The 17,647-nt window shown below is 42.4% G+C and overlaps 3 protein-coding genes across 3 annotated transcripts; 1 reads left to right on the top strand and 2 right to left on the bottom strand.

Annotated features, from left to right (window-relative positions):
• Nucleotides 1-451: 451 nt before the first annotated feature.
• Nucleotides 452-13,271, top strand: LOC143359309 (calcineurin-binding protein cabin-1). Its single transcript, XM_076797191.1, has 14 exons — nt 452-843; nt 1,135-2,756; nt 2,826-2,993; nt 3,089-3,277; nt 3,348-3,491; nt 3,586-3,766; nt 3,838-3,962; nt 4,071-5,336; nt 5,463-5,838; nt 5,993-7,486; nt 9,423-9,586; nt 9,664-9,931; nt 10,023-10,169; nt 10,496-13,271. The coding sequence occupies exons 1-14, from the start codon at nt 760-762 to the stop codon at nt 12,272-12,274; spliced, it is 8,007 nt and encodes a 2,668-aa protein (XP_076653306.1). The 5' UTR covers nt 452-759; the 3' UTR covers nt 12,275-13,271.
• LOC143359317 (nucleoside hydrolase) lies at nt 7,514-9,312 on the bottom strand. The gene is made up of 6 exons (XM_076797204.1): nt 9,237-9,312; nt 8,930-9,018; nt 8,620-8,809; nt 8,353-8,524; nt 8,024-8,277; nt 7,514-7,945 (listed from the first exon to the last, which is right to left on the bottom strand). Exons 2-6 carry the CDS (start codon nt 8,995-8,997, stop codon nt 7,634-7,636), a joined length of 996 nt encoding a protein of 331 aa, XP_076653319.1. The 5' UTR covers nt 8,998-9,018; nt 9,237-9,312; the 3' UTR covers nt 7,514-7,633.
• LOC143359184 (uncharacterized) lies at nt 13,134-17,561 on the bottom strand. The gene is made up of 12 exons (XM_076796932.1): nt 17,339-17,561; nt 16,950-17,128; nt 16,608-16,817; nt 16,015-16,227; nt 15,800-15,912; nt 15,448-15,674; nt 15,282-15,299; nt 14,443-14,606; nt 14,166-14,375; nt 13,868-14,080; nt 13,658-13,770; nt 13,134-13,555 (listed from the first exon to the last, which is right to left on the bottom strand). The coding sequence occupies exons 1-12, from the start codon at nt 17,404-17,406 to the stop codon at nt 13,313-13,315; spliced, it is 1,971 nt and encodes a 656-aa protein (XP_076653047.1). The 5' UTR covers nt 17,407-17,561; the 3' UTR covers nt 13,134-13,312.
• Nucleotides 17,562-17,647: the final 86 nt, after the last annotated feature.

The following is a 17,647-nucleotide window of genomic DNA, read 5'->3' as shown; positions in this document are numbered from 1 at the left end:
TTATAGAAAAAAATATCGAGTTCCATCAAAACGAATGGTAGAATTTTTCCGTTTTTTTTTCTTTTTCTTTTTCTTTTTCTTTTCATTATTGGTTCTGGACGAGCAGAAGTGGGAGTGGGATGTCGTCATCGTCACCGTCACCGCTCCGTTCTTCCTACTTCCTCCCTGTCTGTTCCTCTCGATAATTGCCAGATGGGCTTGTATTCCCCTCGAAATGCTTCCCCTTCTACAACCGACAAATGTGGCTCGATTCGCCTCTAGCAACACTAGCGACAACTCTCTGCACGATGGGATTGATGGGATGCGTGTGGATGCGTGACGCGTGACATTCTTCTCTCTCGTGTAGAGAGTCGCGAAAGGGGAACTTGATTAGTGGAGGGGAGCATAAAGACCCTACGCTGGCAACTCTATCCTATCCCTTTCCGCTCTAGTCGTTGCGATAGGATAGGACCAGATAGGGTAAGACCAGGTAAGACTATCTAGTCGATACGTTCGTTCGTTTTCTTCGTCAAGTGATTCGGGCACAATTGCTAAATACATACTTCCCTAACGCAAAGTAGGGGTATCTTCTTGTGGACGAACGATAGATGTACTATACTTGTATTCAACATCAGTTTGTGCTGGTTTGTGCGCAGCCTACAGCAGCCTGCAGTGAGCATGTCAGTGATCGGTAATATGGCGTCGCTGAAAAAAACCGGTTGAATTGTTGATCTTTTAAATAGAAGTACATACATACATATTCCGAAGAAACTGTTCAAGATGATCAAAATATCGGCGTTAAACGAGGAATCCAGCGAAGAAAGCGAAGAAGAGGATGTACCGACAATCACGAAGGAAGCTCAAGTACGTATCGAATTTGTTAATTTTTTACCTTTGAAAAACTATAACCTACAAAGTTGTCATCGGTTCGAAAAATTCGATCACTTTGCATAACAAATAGACAGCATGAATGATCGCCGAAACAAAAGGAAAGAAAGTTTCGCAGGTGTAAACTTTTCCATCGACAAGGACACTCGTTATTATGTATTTTGTCTATTAGTATAAATACTTATGTGTGTATATATATATATAAATCGATCAAATCGTATCGATAGAACTGTGGAAAACTCATTATTTTCTAAACATCTGTTGTAGGAACAAATAGCTCTGACGGAATATAATAAAGCCTTGGTGTTACTAAAAGAAAATAAACAAGAAGACGCTCTGAATATTTTTAAAGATCTATTAGAAACTGAACTATTGGATGAAGTAGAGAAACCCGAGGTACCGGATGGAAGATCCAGGCCAATGTTGTCGTTGAAATATTCTTGTTTTAAGAATATCGCCGCCATACAGGCAGCATCTGGCAATTACGACAAAGCTATAGAAAATTATTGGGAAGCAGCAAATTTGGATGATACCGATGTAACTTTATGGCACAGGATAGGCACGTTAGCTATGAAGACGTCTAACTTAGAATTAGCTTGTTCCTCGTTTAAACAAGGCTTGAAGTGTAATTCCAATCATTGGCCGTGTTTAGATAATATGATAACTGCCTTGTACGCTGTTCCTGATTATATGAACTGTCTTTTGTACATTTCTATGGCATTAGAGCGGGATTCTAACTATGTGAAAGGTTTGGCATTCCGTGATAGAATATTTAAAGACATTCCATGCCTTAAAGAATGTTATAAACTATATAATAGCGACTGGCATCTAGATCCACCATTGTACACAGAGTACGATCGTATGGTGGGAGACAAATTGTTGGCAGAAGCAAAGAATGTCGCCGAAAGGTGGGCAGAAGTATGTAAGATAGAATTTACCCCAAAACCTCTGCCGGGTTTAATCCTCAGAAAACCTGTAAAAAATTATACCTGGTTAGAGTTAGGAGAAAGTTTATTAGATATGCATAGATACGTTATGGAAAGCAACTTGAGTTTTGTTAGTAGAATTAACCTGAAGGTTCTTAATCCAGACGAGACGTCTTCTAAATCAAATATCGAAATTGATACCGTAGGAAACAATAGCGCGAATACAGATGAAACTCTACTTTCGAATACGATTACGAAAAACGAAAAGGATAACGATAACGACAACGACAACGATAACGACAACGGTAACGGTGACGATGACGATGACGATGACCAGAAATTAATTAAAATGGATACCGATGAAATGGACTTTCCATTCGAATCGATTGATGGCGGTCGCGCCTGTAATAACAACGATACGGTGATGCAAGCTGAGACAGAAGATGATAAAAAATCAAATTCCAGCGACATACAAATTATAGATGACGATGATCCTCTGAGAATGTTGGACATAGATCAAGGTAGTTTGGAACAGAGCCATGCGAAGACCGAACTAGAGGAGCAAAATCATTTTGAAACGTATGAGACTGTAGAAAAATTACATGCAGAGAAAGTCATAGACGATGTCTACAATAATGGTGGAAATGAAATACAGAATGACAAAGTTAGCGATAAAGACAGCAGCAAATCCAGCGAGAAACCATACGAGAAAGACCCGAAGAAAACCGATGAAATACAATCCAAGACAGAGGTAAAGTCCAATGAAAAGAATGAAGGAAAAGAAGAAGTGCAAAAAGTTAAGAAACGACGTAGGAGTGCTCTCTGCTTTTTGCAACAGTGGGCTTGGAGTTGCAATAGCATGAGGCGATCGGCCAGAGTGAGAAGTTCGAATAGAAGAGAAGCTGAGAGGGATGACGTTCAGCTAGAGGAGACTCTTCGAAGAATATTCCCTAGCACTTTACTGTACGTGTCTAGAATATTTTTCGGTTTATAAAGTAAGACAGAAACAATGTGTGATTTTCGTTGTTTTAGACCAGATTCGGTAAAATTAACTAAAGATGATCCTTCGAAAAATATGGACGACTCGATGGACACAATGGATTTGTATCAATTGTTCACCAACCAAGAAAATAATAGTAACAACGCTACGGAGACCGTTAAAAGCTCTGAAAGTTCAAAATCGCCAAGTCCCGATAGAAGGTAATTATTTATTTATTGGAACGTTCTGTCGTACGCATATAGTTTTCCGACAAGGAATGTTCTTTTTTTGTTTGTTTTTTTTTTTTGTTGTACAGCCGACAGCAGAATTATTTTGGTACAGAGTATGAAATAGCTGATGTAAATATGTTTATTGCCGAGCACAGTGGCAAAAGCAATCTAATGATAATCATAGCAAGATATACTGAATTTTTATGCGCCAAATGGGATCAAGAATGGCCAAAGGGAATGTCCGAAGTTTATTTACAAGCGTACACGTTCATGAGGTAAGAGAAACCATGGGAATTTCTTTCTTCGATCTCAGCCTGTGAAAGAAACGTTTTTTCCTTTTCGCAGAGATCACATTTCACATCCATCGCCATTCGAAGAACACGAGAACAACAATGTTTTAAAATTGGATGCTGAAATGACATTATTATTTGGTGAACTTCACACCGATACGTGGTTGAGTAATAAACCGGATATCGTACCCTCTTCAACGTATGGGTTCTTTTCATTCTCTTTTTCTGGCTACGCGAAAAAGTCGCGAGAGAAGAAGAGAAAAAAGGCTGTAACAAAGAATATTTCGTTTTAGATTAGATAAACTTGGGACAGGAATGCCATCCGAAGAGTTGGGTCATATAATATTTACAAGCGTGCGAAAGGATATTATAAACGAAGAAAATATTTTCATACTAGTGAGGGTTCTGTGGCTTAAAGCCAATATTTTTTTGTGCCAAGGGGATACGGATATAGTGATCGAAACGTTGGAATTGGTGAGCGACTACGATTTCTACCTGAACGAGAATATTACTAGAATATGTTCAACTTGACGATATTGTTTTAGTTATTGTGCCACTTGCAAGAACTGGAAAAACGAAATCAAAATGTTTACCTGAAATTGCCGAACTGTAAATACAATTCGCAGATCAGTATTAAAATTGTGGAGAAGAAATTGAAGTCTATTCAGAGGTAGGTACACCTGTACGAGTATACCTTTCTATAAATTCCGATGAAAAAGTAGAACTTGCAGAGACGTAAAGACGCAAAGACTGGTTATTCGAAGTTCGATGTTCGCAGGGGACAGAAACTGGGCGAAATACAAAACTTGCACGACGAGAAGAAATACGCCGAGTTGGCCTATGTGTTACAAGATACGTTTAAATTCGCGAAACAAGGAAGCAAATTGTTGTCCGTCAGCGACAACATAGTGGATAGAGTGCAACAGTTGTCCATGTTGTTGGACAGCTTGTGGAATCTTGAGCAATACGAGGAGTGCTACGTGTGGGCAGAGGCTTGTCTGAACGAAGCGTGGCAGAATTATTTAAATTCGCCCGACGAAGTCGAGCAGAAAAAGTGGACGGGTTCGGTTTTAATGGCGCTGGAGAAATTGGAGGCATGCACGATCGAAGTGAGCACGTTCGTTCTGAAATACCTGCCGGAAGTTCGTCTTTCCAGGCTGGTACAAAACTTGGTGCACATTGTATGCAATCAATTGGACGTGTCGGAGACCACGGTAGAGATGCCTCTGGAAACTGTTCTGCCCTGGATCCTGTTGCATTATATTTTACAATACAAAGAGGACAAGGAAAGAGCGAAAGTCGAGTCGGCGTACAAGAACAAACAACAGAATTCGAACAACTACTCGGAGTCGGACGACGAGGATGACGGTGTCCCGGCCTCCATCATGATTCTATTCATCGCCCATGAGTTTATGGGCAGGCATTCCTGGTGTTGTTACAACGAGGCGAAATTGTTGTTCTTCACGTTGAACTTGGTCATCCCAAAACTGGAAACACCGCAATTCTCCGGTATTAAGAGCAAACTCTCGAAATATCTCGAACAAATATTCTACTGTCTGTACGGTCATTACAACAAAGTGAACAAGGGGCGACCGAAACACGTGGAGGAACACGGAGTGCCTCAAATGAAGGTCACGTGGGAGGGAGCGCAATTGCTCTTCGACTTTTACAAGCCGAAACAAATACCGGAGTACTGTTCGCCGAGGTCTTTGACGATCAGCGCGGACACGGAAGATCTGTTCAAACGCATAATCAAGCTGATACCTTCGGAAAGCGATCCGAACCAAGTGATCGACGAGATGATGGCTTATACGATGGGCGAGCGAGACACCATGCCAACGATTAAGAAACCTTTGCCACATTCCATGTCTACCATCTACTATTTGTTGGCTGATTTCTACTTCAAAAACTGCAAATGGAGCGTAGCGATACGATACTATTTACTAGATCTGTGCTTTCATCCGACTCGATTGAGCTCTTGGACAGGCGTGGCGATGTCATCGGGTACCGTGATAGACACTTGGTTGAACAAATACAAGCCCATGTGAGTAACACGTTGATCTCGCGTTGATCGGGTTGTCTATCTGATCGTTGATCCGATCGTTGAGCGCGGCTCCGGTTGCTCGACACGATTATATGTCTGATTTTATGTAATTTTCTCGGATTTCAGAAACGAGGATAAACTTTTAGCGAAGGCGAAACTAACGCAATCCAGTTACAGACACGCCGTCGAACTAGACTCTTGCAATCATATCATATGGACAGAGTATGGAAACTTTGCTTACGTTGTTCACTCGTTCTGCTCGCGACTGTTGAAACAGGAAACGGATACGTTGAGCATGGAACGGTTTGAGATTCTGGAAACGAGGAAAGAAGAAATGCTGGAAATAGCGAATCAGTGTTTTCAAGCCTGTGCTCGTTTGTTCATTGGGAGCAAGGACGGGCCGATACTCCACGACGAGAGGTGGCTTTACCAGTATATGCTTGGAAAGATTGCGGAGAAGAAAAATCAGGAGCCTCCTGTATTTTTAGAACACTACGCGAAGGTGAATTTTTATTAAATATCTTTAGAATACTACGCGAGAAGAATTCAGCTTCCTTTCGAATCACAATCACAATTCAGTTAGGTTTCCGGTAGGTAAGACGTTGAGTTAGACGAAACCTACCGATGACCGATAACCGATTTCCATTCGATTGCAGGCTAGCGACCTGTTATACCACAACAACGCGCAATATCCACGCAGAATAAGCCACAAGTACCCGCAGCATCTCTCGGTCGAAGCGTTGGAAGTTCACTATCGGATTCACGCGAGCATATTAAAGTATCTGGAGCAGCACGAGGGTAAACCATTGAAAAAATCATTGGGGCAATTGTTGCAGTTTCATCTAGAAAAATGTGCCGAAGGACCGTTCATGAAATACAGCTCGAAGCTAAACGAGAAGAACAAAGAGGATGGACTGTTGGCGACAACCGACGCGAAGAGTATCGGTAGAGAAGTGGAATTCGCTGCCGAAGGAGACAGAAATGTCGTCACCGTTTCTCAGCGATCGAACAGCATCGAGGAGATCGAGATAGTCGACAGAACGAACAAAAGCTTCAACGCTAATAGCCAGCGTGCCTCGAACGAGAAACCGGAAACGCGTAAGAGGTCTCCGACAGATTGGCCGCAGGACAATGCGAAGAAAATGAAGCTGGGCAACGTGTCGCATTTGCAGCTTATGCAGGATGTCGTCGCTCTGATAGACGACGTGATCTCCAGGGTTTGCGACATGGTTTCGCAAAAAGAGAAACGGGACGACGTTATGATGTTGTCCAGCGACGAGAGCAACGAGTCCAAGCAGCAGCAGCAGCAGCAGCAGCAGCAACAACAACAACAACAACAACAACAACAACAACTGCTGCAGCAGCAGCAACAGCAGCAGCTAAAGAAGAAAGTGAAAACGAAGAACATCGAAAGCAAAAAGGCTGTTTCGAGCGCGCTCAAGATGAGTAACGTATTCGAGGGCGAGGGGAAATCGGAAAACGTTCAAGATTTGATGGATGCGCTGATGAAACAGGCGATGGAGATCAGTCAGGAGACAAGGCAGTCAACTCCGGAGGACGAAGATACGCGGAAATTCGATGGGAAGTGGTTGCAGAACGACGACTTGCACGCGACGAACAAAGAACCGAAAGATAAATCAGGGGACAAGAAGAGAGTGGCCAACAAGGAAGAGGCGACCTTGAGCAGAAGAGGATCCCAAGAAAGCACCACGACGACTCAAACGACTACAACGACCACGGAAACGAACAACTCCAGTTCGAGTAGCAGCGACGAATCCAGCAGTAGCGACGACAGCTCCGACAGCGACAGCTCCAGCGACACCGACACCGAGTCTCCGGCCGAAAGCGACGCCGACGAGAAGAAGAAGAAAAAGGATTCGGATTTCACGCGAAAGGAAGAATACATGAGGGACGAGGAAGTCGCGACTCTGATAGCATACTGTCTAGCCGGGCTAGAACAGTGCGTTTTGAGATTCTCCGAACACTACAAGTCGTTCTACAGACTGTCGCATTTCTTCTTCAACAACAAGATTGCCAGGGACATCACAAAGTGCCGGAATCTCTTGTTGGACACCTACAGCTGCCAGTTTTATCGCGGCGAGAGTTTCCAAGGACTGTTCGCGGACAGAAAGAGCACCAATTTCTTCAGTGTAAGTACGCATTATATGTATTTTCGCGTTTACTTCGTGTTTTCTTCCTTCTTTTCTTTTGCTTCGTTTTCTTTTTTGTTTTTTACGAGCGGCGGGAGGGAGGGGAGCTAGGGGAGGGGCGGGTCGAGACAAAATTAATAGAGCGATTTAGGAGAAGAGTTTCAGCAAGGTGTCTTGAAAAGCCGTCGCGTTGAAGTTTCGTACGATCTCTGCATTGTTTGGCTTGCCAGTCGAATGCTCGTAATCAACGAGTACAGAACCCCTAGCTGTTCCATCGGTCACAGGATTGACGTTGCTCACTATGGATGTCTCTATCATTGTTGGCCATATCGTAGCTGCTGCAGCCATCGCATCCGACGAAACCCACTCGGTAGAATGCGCCAGACTCACTCGTTCTGCTTTGTTCAGAAAATTCATGATGGTCGAGTTTAGCTTTCCAAGCACGTTCTTACGCCAGTCCTGTTTTAAGAAGAGATATATAATACCATTGGAATAAGCAAATACGACTGTATCGGTTTCCTTCGGTTTTCCCATTACCATAGATACACCGCTGCTCTTAGCTGTTTCCCATGGAAATAGAATGCTCGTGACATTACTGCGATTCAATACGATCGAATTGCTCTCTGGATCTTGGTAGAAATTGAACTCTACATTCGGTGAAACGTTACCGACTCCAGAAACACTGGAGCCTAGTATAACAAGCTTTTTCAAGTAGGTGGCGAACAACGGATCCAATGCCATCGCTGTGGCGACGTTCGTTAACGGGCCGATGCATAAAAGAGTGATCTCTCCTGGAAAAATTGATCGGATATCACAGAACGAAATCGATTAACCGATTAACCGATTAGCCGAGATCGGGTTTCAACCTGGATGCGCCTTTGCTAAGTTGACAAGCGCCAGAGCCGCGGGTTTCGTTTCGTCAACGCGACCGGTAATTTCCTCGGAAAAGTGGAAATCCCCGAAGCCGTCCGTGCCAAAGTATTCGGTGGGTGTGTACTCTTTGATGAATGCCCTCTGCGCTCCTTTATACACCGGGATCTGCAGAAATTGCAGAAATTCGTTCAACCTTGAGCTTCGAACGAGTCGCAGTTACACTGCTATTTCTTGCAAGAAAACATTTGGTATAGCCTTACGTCGTCTCTGTTTGCAATCGTCAATGTTTTAAGTACATTGTTCACCACATTATCCAAATACGTGTTCCCATATGTGCAAGTGATCGCCAACACTTGGAATCTCTCGGATTTAAGAGTCAAAAGTATGGCAGCAGCGTCATCGGCTCCAGCGTCCGTGTCTATTATCGCTTTCTCCGAAGCGTCGGCAGACCTTGCGAAATTTTGAAAACCAACGTCACTATACTTTTTTACCATCAAGTATATACTGCGTGAAAAAAGTTCCAACTACTCTTTATGATAGGCGAACACGAGAAAACCGTATAATTTTTACCTGATACCGCACCATGCCAGCCAAACAAATATCGTAGCGATACTATTCACCGAGACTGTTTTCTTCATCTTTCCAACGTTAAAGCGTACCTAGATCGTGTAACCAGTAAGTAATGGTAAGTTAGTTACGAACGTAAGTTTGTTTCGTAGCTACAGAAGTTTCGAGTAGTTGAAAAGCTTATCAATGGAATTCTCGATCGTAGTACTACGTATGTAGGTCGGAATATGTACACGTATGTAAATCTATGAAATTCTGCAGCCTGAGAAACAACGTTTATCGTATGGTACGACCACTGCTGTATACGTACAACACCACTGTGCAACCACGCGATAGGAATTTTACAAGAAGAAGCGCCTGATTGCCGGACGGTTCTTCTTTGAAATTGTCTGGAACTGTTCGACTACTAACAGTAGTCGTACTATTACCGTTGTTTGCTCGGCAGTGTACGATCGTGTTTCTTATCTTCGTCGAAATAATTGTCTTATCTTCCCAGGGCGTATGGCATATACCTAACCGGGAGGTGGATAGACCGGGAAGTTTCGCATTCCACATGTCGCGATGTGTGACGCTGTTGATGCAGGTACTCAAGGAAACTAACGATGCTCGCATGTTAATGCAGTTGTGCGTGCAACTGGGGAAAATACCGGAATCGGACAAGTACGTTATCTATCGATTGAAAACCATTTCCGAAATATTTTGCTGGCGTTGCGACCATAACCGTCTTACTTTCCCAGAAAATACTTACGCGACTCGGAAAGGGAACAATTGTCCCGTCAAGCACTGACTCTATGCTTACAATCCCTGCGAAGGAAGGTGCAGCTGATGGGAACGGCCACTTCCGATCCCGTACCTGACAAGAATCCAGACAATAGAACTCAAGTGCTTCTCGACACATTCTGGGTATATCAAAGAGCTTTGAAAAGTTTTCATCCCAAAGAGCAGGCTATCCAAATGCTTTCCGCCTTGCTGGTGGACACGTACAAAACGTACGTGGGTAATAAAGTAAGTTGACACGAATTCCCTTTCGCGTAACAGAAACTAACAGTTGGCTACAACATTGCCCCGAACTGTATGGAAATTTGTTCGTCCACAGAATTTGGAGGGAAACGTCTTGGAGATTGCTACGAAATTTTGCAACGAGTACAATTATAACCGCAAGGTCTTGAGTAAGCTACTCTTGAATCTCGACAAACCTGCTACCGATGCTCAAGCACAGCCTCAAGCTGCGTCTCCAACTCCTGTAGGTTTTATTTATTGTCTAAGCATCGTACTATAGACTACTCCACGAGATCAAAGGATCGCTAAACTTTCATCGAAAAATTACACGCAAGCATGCGCGCGCAACCCTGTTAAAAACCGGGTGAAGCCTCTCTTCGTACAACGAAACGGCTCTGCCTTGAATCTTAGCTGTTTACAATAAGAAAGTTATACCAGTTGAAAAATGCAGAATTTTTCGGTGAGAATCCTTTGGTGACAATCCTTTCGTTCTTGTAGAGTAGCGAATTTTCGAAATACATTCGTTCAACCGATTTACGATAGAAACAAATGTTTTCGGTATACGAACAGGTTGTCGCATCATCGCAGACTCAAGTTAGTTCTGCTTCGCCACAGTCGTCCCAAAGTCGGAAACCGCACAAAAGTCTGACGTCGACTGGTCGACCACGAGGACGCCCACCGAACGTGAACAAGTATTTGCAAGCGATGCAACAGGGCGCCAACACCATGAATCAGTTCAACGCGAAAACAAACTTTCCGAATTACATGGGCACATCGGGGGGAAATCGTTCCTTGATCAATCCCTACTTTATGCATCCATTGGTCGATCCGAACATACTATCCGCCATTCTAACCAGTGGTTTGAGCGGTAGCATGATGGACCCTCTATCAACCATGAACTACTTGAACCAAATGGGAAGCTACCAGGATATCTTTAGACAATATCAGAACAATCTCTCTTCGCTGTCGAACCTGGCGGGCGGTTTGAGCAGTACCATCGCCGGTGCATCCAGCATCAACAGCGTACCGACAATGAGCACCGTCGCTCCCAACATCAGCGCCACGCCCAACACCGGCGTCGGAAATTTGGGCAACATGAGTAATTTGACGGTGCAGCAGTTGTTGAGTTTGAGCAACTCGTCCAGCACGACCGCTGTACGGCCTACGGCCATGCATCAGCAGCAGCAGCAGCAGCAGGCAGCTACAACGACCACGTCGATCGCGAAGGACAGACCCAGCATATCTATAACGCCAGTGAACGCGGTGCCACCTAAAACAAAACCGTCGTCGAAGCAAAACAGCTCGCAAAGCGAATCGCAAGCGTTGTTGACGGCTCAGCTTCCCAAGACTCTACAAATGTCGCAACCATCGAAGCAAACGCCTTTGCAACCGCCGACCACTCAAGTTTCTCTACTGAAGCCATCGATTGTCCAACAACAACAACAACAACAGCAGCAACAGCAACAGCAACAACCACAACAACAACAACACGTTAAAACCAGCCCACCGAAGCAGATGAGCGCTCCACAGATCCGAGTCTCAAAGTCTTTAACCGAGCCACAGCCAGCTCACAATCCTTCCTTATCGCATTCCCCGTTGAAAAGCACTGCTACTGCGAGTTCAGCCGCTGTACCCCAGGTCGCGCATTCGACGATAGGTGCAACAATAGGTATGAAGCAATCGTTAGCGATAAACGTGACCACTCCCTCTCACTCGGGGACGTCGCTGCAACACAAATTGCTGTCGAAGAAGAACTCTCAGCGGTCGTACACGCAATCCAGCGCGCACAATCCCGTCAGAAAGACGAAAGCGATGCCTCCGCTGACTAACAAAATCTCCGATCTGTTGAACTCCATGCCTGCCGGTTCGTCCTCCATGACGCAACCTCCTTACATACCCTCCGAGCTTAGCGGGATCTCCGTGAGTCCGATCATCCCGCAGACCGGGCTGAAGGGTCCAGCCACAAAATATTCCAATTACAAAAAGTCCCCGGTCAAAACGAAAACACCGACCACGGTCGAGATATCCGCTCCTCTGCCCAATTCGTTTTCTCAGGCTAGCTCCTCCGTCGAGGCTCTGTCGATGCTTTCACAGCTGAAACAGCACTCCCACTTGGAGATCATACCTCAGCAAAAGGCGCAGATCAAACCGACGATCGACTACTCGAAAAATTTGTCCTCCGGTGTGAGCGTGGTTCCGCAAAAATTGCCCGACCCTTTAAGACCGTCTAACGTGGTAGACTGCATAACTATATACGATTTGCCTAGAGGAAAGTCGTGTAATCTCGCTAACAAAAAAGTGGAGAAACCAGTCAACGACAGCGTCGAGATTATAACTTTGGACGATTGAGAGACTTTGCATACTACAATAATATGGAGAGAGAGGGAGAGAGAGAGAGAAGAGGAGAATAAAGTCACTCGAACAATACCATGGAACGTATTCGCCACTATATATACGGGTCCATATCGATTCAAGATGGCTGAAACAGAATGCTAACCTCCTCGCTTTCGTGTCTAATAATGTCACGCTGTTCAGGCCTTTCGAGTATCATAGATGAAAATAAATCACGATGATGGTATTAGACAGCGGATCTTCGCGCGAATTCGCATTTTCTTTCAGCTCGTTTTATAAAAATACGAATGAGGCAAACATTTCTTTTGGCGACTGCAAAATATCTTGTTTGTGTAAACAAGCGGATAAAAGCAGAATGCTATTCGTTTTTGCTAATGTTCATGGTTTTCGGTGTTTCACAAATTCACCATAAATGCATTAAAATCCGCAGTCTAGTAATGATAATAGTAACTACAACAACAACAACAAAATATATTCTAAATTATGGAAATAATGTGTCATTGAAACAAGGAGCAATGAAAATGTAATTTTTCATATTGTAGCGTTAGAGAGTAGTTAAACGTCGCTCACATGTCAACAGTGTCCTGGTAACGAATACTTGTGTTTCACACAACGCATTATTTTTCTACCGTTTACAGTTAGCAACTGATGAACTTTTCTTTTGTATTTAGGGTAAAGAAGTAAAGAAGATACAGCCATGTGTAATATTAGGTATTAGTGAGACTTGTACATTTTCTAATGACTAATTTATAAGAGCATCTTTTACAACAACAAATGAATAACAATTCACGCATAATTACATGAAAAACGTTTCAAATGTCGTTCGCTTCTGTGAGGGAAGAAAGTGGAATAATCATTTTTCGGAAGTTATGAAATTTATTTCTTTGAAAGACTTGTTACAAAATACGAAATTTTATATCTGTAATTTATTATATCATTCGTTGTTCTGGCGATTTAGTACTATAGCAATATGTATTTTATATATATATATATATTTGTACAAATACGAAATATTTATACGATTCGCGTCTACGTTTATTTCGGTGTCAACTTGAACGAATTTGCGGGTAAGCCACGCACACCTAGACCTTTTACAGCAAACAGATAACCAGCTTGCGATTGGTTTTTCAACTGATCGTCGTTCAGCCCCACGCGGGACGACGTTACGTATAATGTCTCGAAATCGGTACCTCCGAATGCAACGCTGGTTATGCATTCAGCATTAGGGATCTTGACGTAACGCAGCAATTCACCCGTTGACGGTTTTACATTCAGAATCTGTAAATATTCGTTAATTTTTTTGTTTCAGAAGACAAAGAATTTGAACAGAAATTATTTCTCATTGTAATTGTAATTGTAATTGTAATTCTAATCACTCACGCCACTTCCGCCATACACAGCTATCCAAAGATTTCCATTTGTATCTATAGTCATACCATCCGGAAGTCCGTTAATATTGTTTTCTCGAAGATCGAAGACAGTTCTTTTATCAGCTGTGTGGAGGAGAGATCGATTAAACGTTATTAAATTCGTTTCTTCGAACAAGAAAAGGTGTATTCAATATTCTAAGGTAAATTGTAAATTATTTACATATAGTTCCTGTCCGAGAGTTGTAATTGTATGCCACTACCCGATAGCTCAGCGAATCAATGTAATAAAGTGTGTCGTCGTTGAGACTCCAAGCTACTCCGTTACTTATACCTACAGGCGTTACTTGTTTCTTTAGAACAAGATCAGCACCTATACTGTAGAAAGATCCTTTGTCAGGAGCGAATGGCCCGTCTCCTTCGCGACACATTGTTCCTAAGAAAATTATTTTATTATGTAGCGATAGAATTTACAATAATACATTTACATGCGCATTTAGTTGAAATAGTTTCCTACTAACCACCCCATAATCTTCCAGAGGAATCTGCTTTTGCGTCGTTCCACCTGGTTTCTGCAGGATCGCTATCCGCACTGGCCAATCTTTGAATTGCGCACTTTGTAAGACTTTCCTGTCCGTCCCATGTAACTACCATCAAATCTGTACCAACTCCGGCCAGAAGTTTATCAGGAGCACCGTCGACAGGTATGGCAAATCCAACAGTCCCATTTTCTGAAAGTCATAAGTTATCTCTGTATGCCTTGCGTCTTATGGAAAATACCAGCGAATCTGTGCGTACCTATGTAAGCGGATTTAACGCTTGACGTCGAAGGGTCGTATCTCAGTATTTTTTTAGCATGTATATCGACGAAATATAGCGTTCCAGAAATCTGGTCCCAGTGAGGTCCTTCTCCCAGGATGTATGGTCCTGCCAAGGGTTCGATAGTCAACTCTGACATCCTTCTAATGAATAGTAATAATACATAATATACATATTAGTAAGAGCAGAATCTACAAACATGATCATGTATATTTACATTTTATGTACATAAGAGTACAGACATGCAACACACGTATTATGTAAGTTTGTTACATACGTTCATAATTTCCTTCTAAATGAATACTGAAAAACAGGAGTTGCTTCATTCGGATGCATTAATATTATTTATACGTAGCATTGCATACCTTTCTTGAAGTGTCTACTTGTGGTGTGTTTCGGAAAAGTGAATTTGTTCGAAAACTCGTGTTCGCTTCGACGCTTTGCAGAAATGTTCGAATTGTAATGATAAAGTGGACGTATTACCTTCGTGTGTCCCTCTCTCTCTCTCTCTCTCTCTCTCCCTCTCCCCCTCTCCCTCTCATATATGTACATGTACATAACACACTTATATTTGTGAGATAATGATAGATACCCTATCCGTAACTTTTAATTACATTAATCCAATGGAAGTATACTTATTTCAGTATACTTGTAATCCGTTTATGTCACAGAGATTAAATGAAAAGGTTATCGAAAAACTCGCAGCAATGTATACATATATATATTATTTTGACAAATAATCAAAGTAAACTTTTTTTTAATGGTACATAAATACTATGTAACGAGTATACATTATGTATATATAGATACGCGTATACGCATCAGGAAGGACTAGTCTAAGAAATAAGAAATGCGATGGCTTTATTAAATTCTGCATTTTACTTCAGTAATTGCGGGTACATTAAGAAACACAAGGTTATTTCCTTAGAAACATCATCCGAACACATTCGACCGATTTATCGCTCGATCGCTATAGAGAATTATAGTTGAAATGAATTTGCTAGAAGGCCGTGTACACCCAAACCATGGACAGCGAAAACATAACCTGCATATGGCTGTTTCGCCAATTCTTCCGCATTTAAATCACGGCTGGATGTAGTGACAAATAGAATATTCAAAAGAGGTCCTCCGAATGCGCAGCTAGTTACCTTATCCACGGGTAGCTTCAAAAATTTCAACACTCGATCCGTACGAGGATCAACGTGAAGCACCTGTTTGTATATGTTTGTTATTTGTTATTCGTTATTCAATAAACATTGTACAGTTTGGTTTTGTTAATGCGTAAACGTTGTATATGTATATATACATAAATACAGTAGATGTGATCGATACTTACGCCGCCCCCGCCATACAAAGCTATCCAAAGATTTCCGTTTCTGTCTATGGTCATACCATCGGGTAATCCCGAAATATTGTGCTTCTCAAGATCGAACGCGATTCGTTTGTTACCTATTAGAAAATCGGTTAACGATTATCGTGTATTCTGATGAGACACCTACCTTAATTTGTCGAGCAGAAATATGTTAACGTTAATTGTATTGAATGTCCTACTTATAGTGCCGTCGATAGGCTCAAAATCGAATACGGCTATTTTTCGCGTGGGGGTATCTATATAGTAAAACTTGTCATCTTGAAGATTCCAGGCTAATCCGTTACTGTTCGTAACAGGGGACAGTATCTTCTTCGGTTTCAAGTCGGAGCCGATGCGATAGAAAGTTGCTTGATCAGGTACGACAACGGCGTTCACTTCGGGTCCGATTGTACCTGGAAACGATGGATATTTTTTTACATTTGGATCCGGTGCACGTTCCGCACGTCTATACAATGTGTTCCAACATTCCTGTTATCTGCTCGCTACTAACAATAACTATGTAGGTACAATAACATCGGTACAATAACATCGGTACATTGAACCCGAACTTAATCTTCCCCGTGTTTGCTCCTCGTTATTTGCTGATGTTCCGATATATACTTTCGATACTTTTTTTATTCGATTTTGGCTGAACAATTTCGATAGCTCATGTCAATTTCTTGGGACGACGATATGCTACGATCCGTTGAAGAATTTTGCCGGATAACAGGAAACGGGTAGCAGGAAAGCGAATGTGCATGTAAACGTAAACATAAAGATATGTGTCACCTACCGCCCCAAAATCTTCCCAAAGAATCCACCTTTCCGTCGTTCCATCTGGTGCCATTTCGATCGGTGTCGACGACGGCCAGTGTTTCGGGGATCGATCGTGTAACATTTATATGGCTGTTCCATGAAATCAGAACGAAATCTTGGCCAGTTCCAACCACAAATTTGTTTAGTTCTCCTCGAACAGGAACCGCGACTCCGACAGGCCCGTTTTCTATCATACAACATTGTGTTCGATTCGTATTCGCAGTTAAATATAATACCTACATATATGTATGTATATGTACATGTACACGCATATACGGTATGCGCTACAATTGAACAATTTGAAGAATCATCGAGTTACCTATATAAGTACAAGTTAGATCTCTTGTGATGGGATCGCATCTGCAAAGATTCTGTTCATCTATGTCAACGAAATAGAGTTTCTGAGTACGGTGGTCCCAGTGAGGACCCTCGCTATGGTCGAATCGACCTACCAGCGGATCGATAATTATTTTGTCTCCTCCTATGTGAAGCGCTTTGCTGCGAATCAAACAAAGAACGACATTTTCGATCAAAATATTATACATGTATAACGAAATAAAAGAGAAAACTCACGATCGAGTTTCGGTACGAAACAATACACGATATATATATCTACCGATACGATACGATACGATCTATCTACCAATGTGTTTCTCGTACTGTTTGCGAATTTATGCGAACAGAATGCGCGGATATCCTTTCACTTACCCATTACTCGTAAAGGCAGCAATGTTTATCAGCCCAATAACGAAAACTTGATAAACAACTATCCGCATTATTCTGTTATTAATCGGTCGAAACAGTTCGAAAAAGATACACGCGCGAATCGTGGGACGCGTACAATTTGAATATATACAATTACTTTAACGCGACAACTTTCAAAGTCGTTTTACTAATGAGTCTTCAACGTCCATATTTGCTCCTTATATATACGTACACTGTTATGCCACTCGACAAATTTTGAAATTATTATTCTCCTTGGCTACATTACAGGGCGTCGATGTGTTTGCAAAATTT

Source organism: Halictus rubicundus, chromosome 11 (genome assembly GCF_050948215.1).
Source record: "Halictus rubicundus isolate RS-2024b chromosome 11, iyHalRubi1_principal, whole genome shotgun sequence".
NCBI classification, from domain to species: Eukaryota; Metazoa; Arthropoda; class Insecta; order Hymenoptera; family Halictidae; genus Halictus; species Halictus rubicundus.
The sequence above is the reverse complement of the archived record's forward strand: the minus strand, read 5'-3'. Positions and strand labels throughout refer to the sequence as shown.

Excerpts from the sequence above, each read along its gene's own strand:
- LOC143359309 (XM_076797191.1), top strand. The coding sequence starts at position 760 with ATGATCAAAATATCGGCGTTAAACGAGGAATCCAGCGAAGAAAGCGAA. Across the intron at positions 9,587-9,663 it reads AAAATACCGGAATCGGACAA|AAAATACTTACGCGACTCGG; the intron begins GTACGTTATCTA and ends TTACTTTCCCAG. Across the intron at positions 9,932-10,022 it reads AAACGTACGTGGGTAATAAA|AATTTGGAGGGAAACGTCTT; the intron begins GTAAGTTGACAC and ends GTTCGTCCACAG.
- LOC143359317 (XM_076797204.1), bottom strand. The coding sequence starts at position 8,997 with ATGAAGAAAACAGTCTCGGTGAATAGTATCGCTACGATATTTGTTTGG. Across the intron at positions 8,278-8,352 it reads CTTAGCAAAGGCGCATCCAG|GAGAGATCACTCTTTTATGC; the intron begins GTTGAAACCCGA and ends CAATTTTTCCAG. Across the intron at positions 7,946-8,023 it reads AGAGCAGCGGTGTATCTATG|GACTGGCGTAAGAACGTGCT; the intron begins GTAATGGGAAAA and ends TTCTTAAAACAG.
- LOC143359184 (XM_076796932.1), bottom strand. The coding sequence starts at position 17,406 with ATGCGGATAGTTGTTTATCAAGTTTTCGTTATTGGGCTGATAAACATT. Across the intron at positions 14,376-14,442 it reads CGTTAAATCCGCTTACATAG|AAAATGGGACTGTTGGATTT; the intron begins GTACGCACAGAT and ends TATGACTTTCAG. Across the intron at positions 13,556-13,657 it reads CTGTGTATGGCGGAAGTGGC|ATTCTGAATGTAAAACCGTC; the intron begins GTGAGTGATTAG and ends GAATATTTACAG.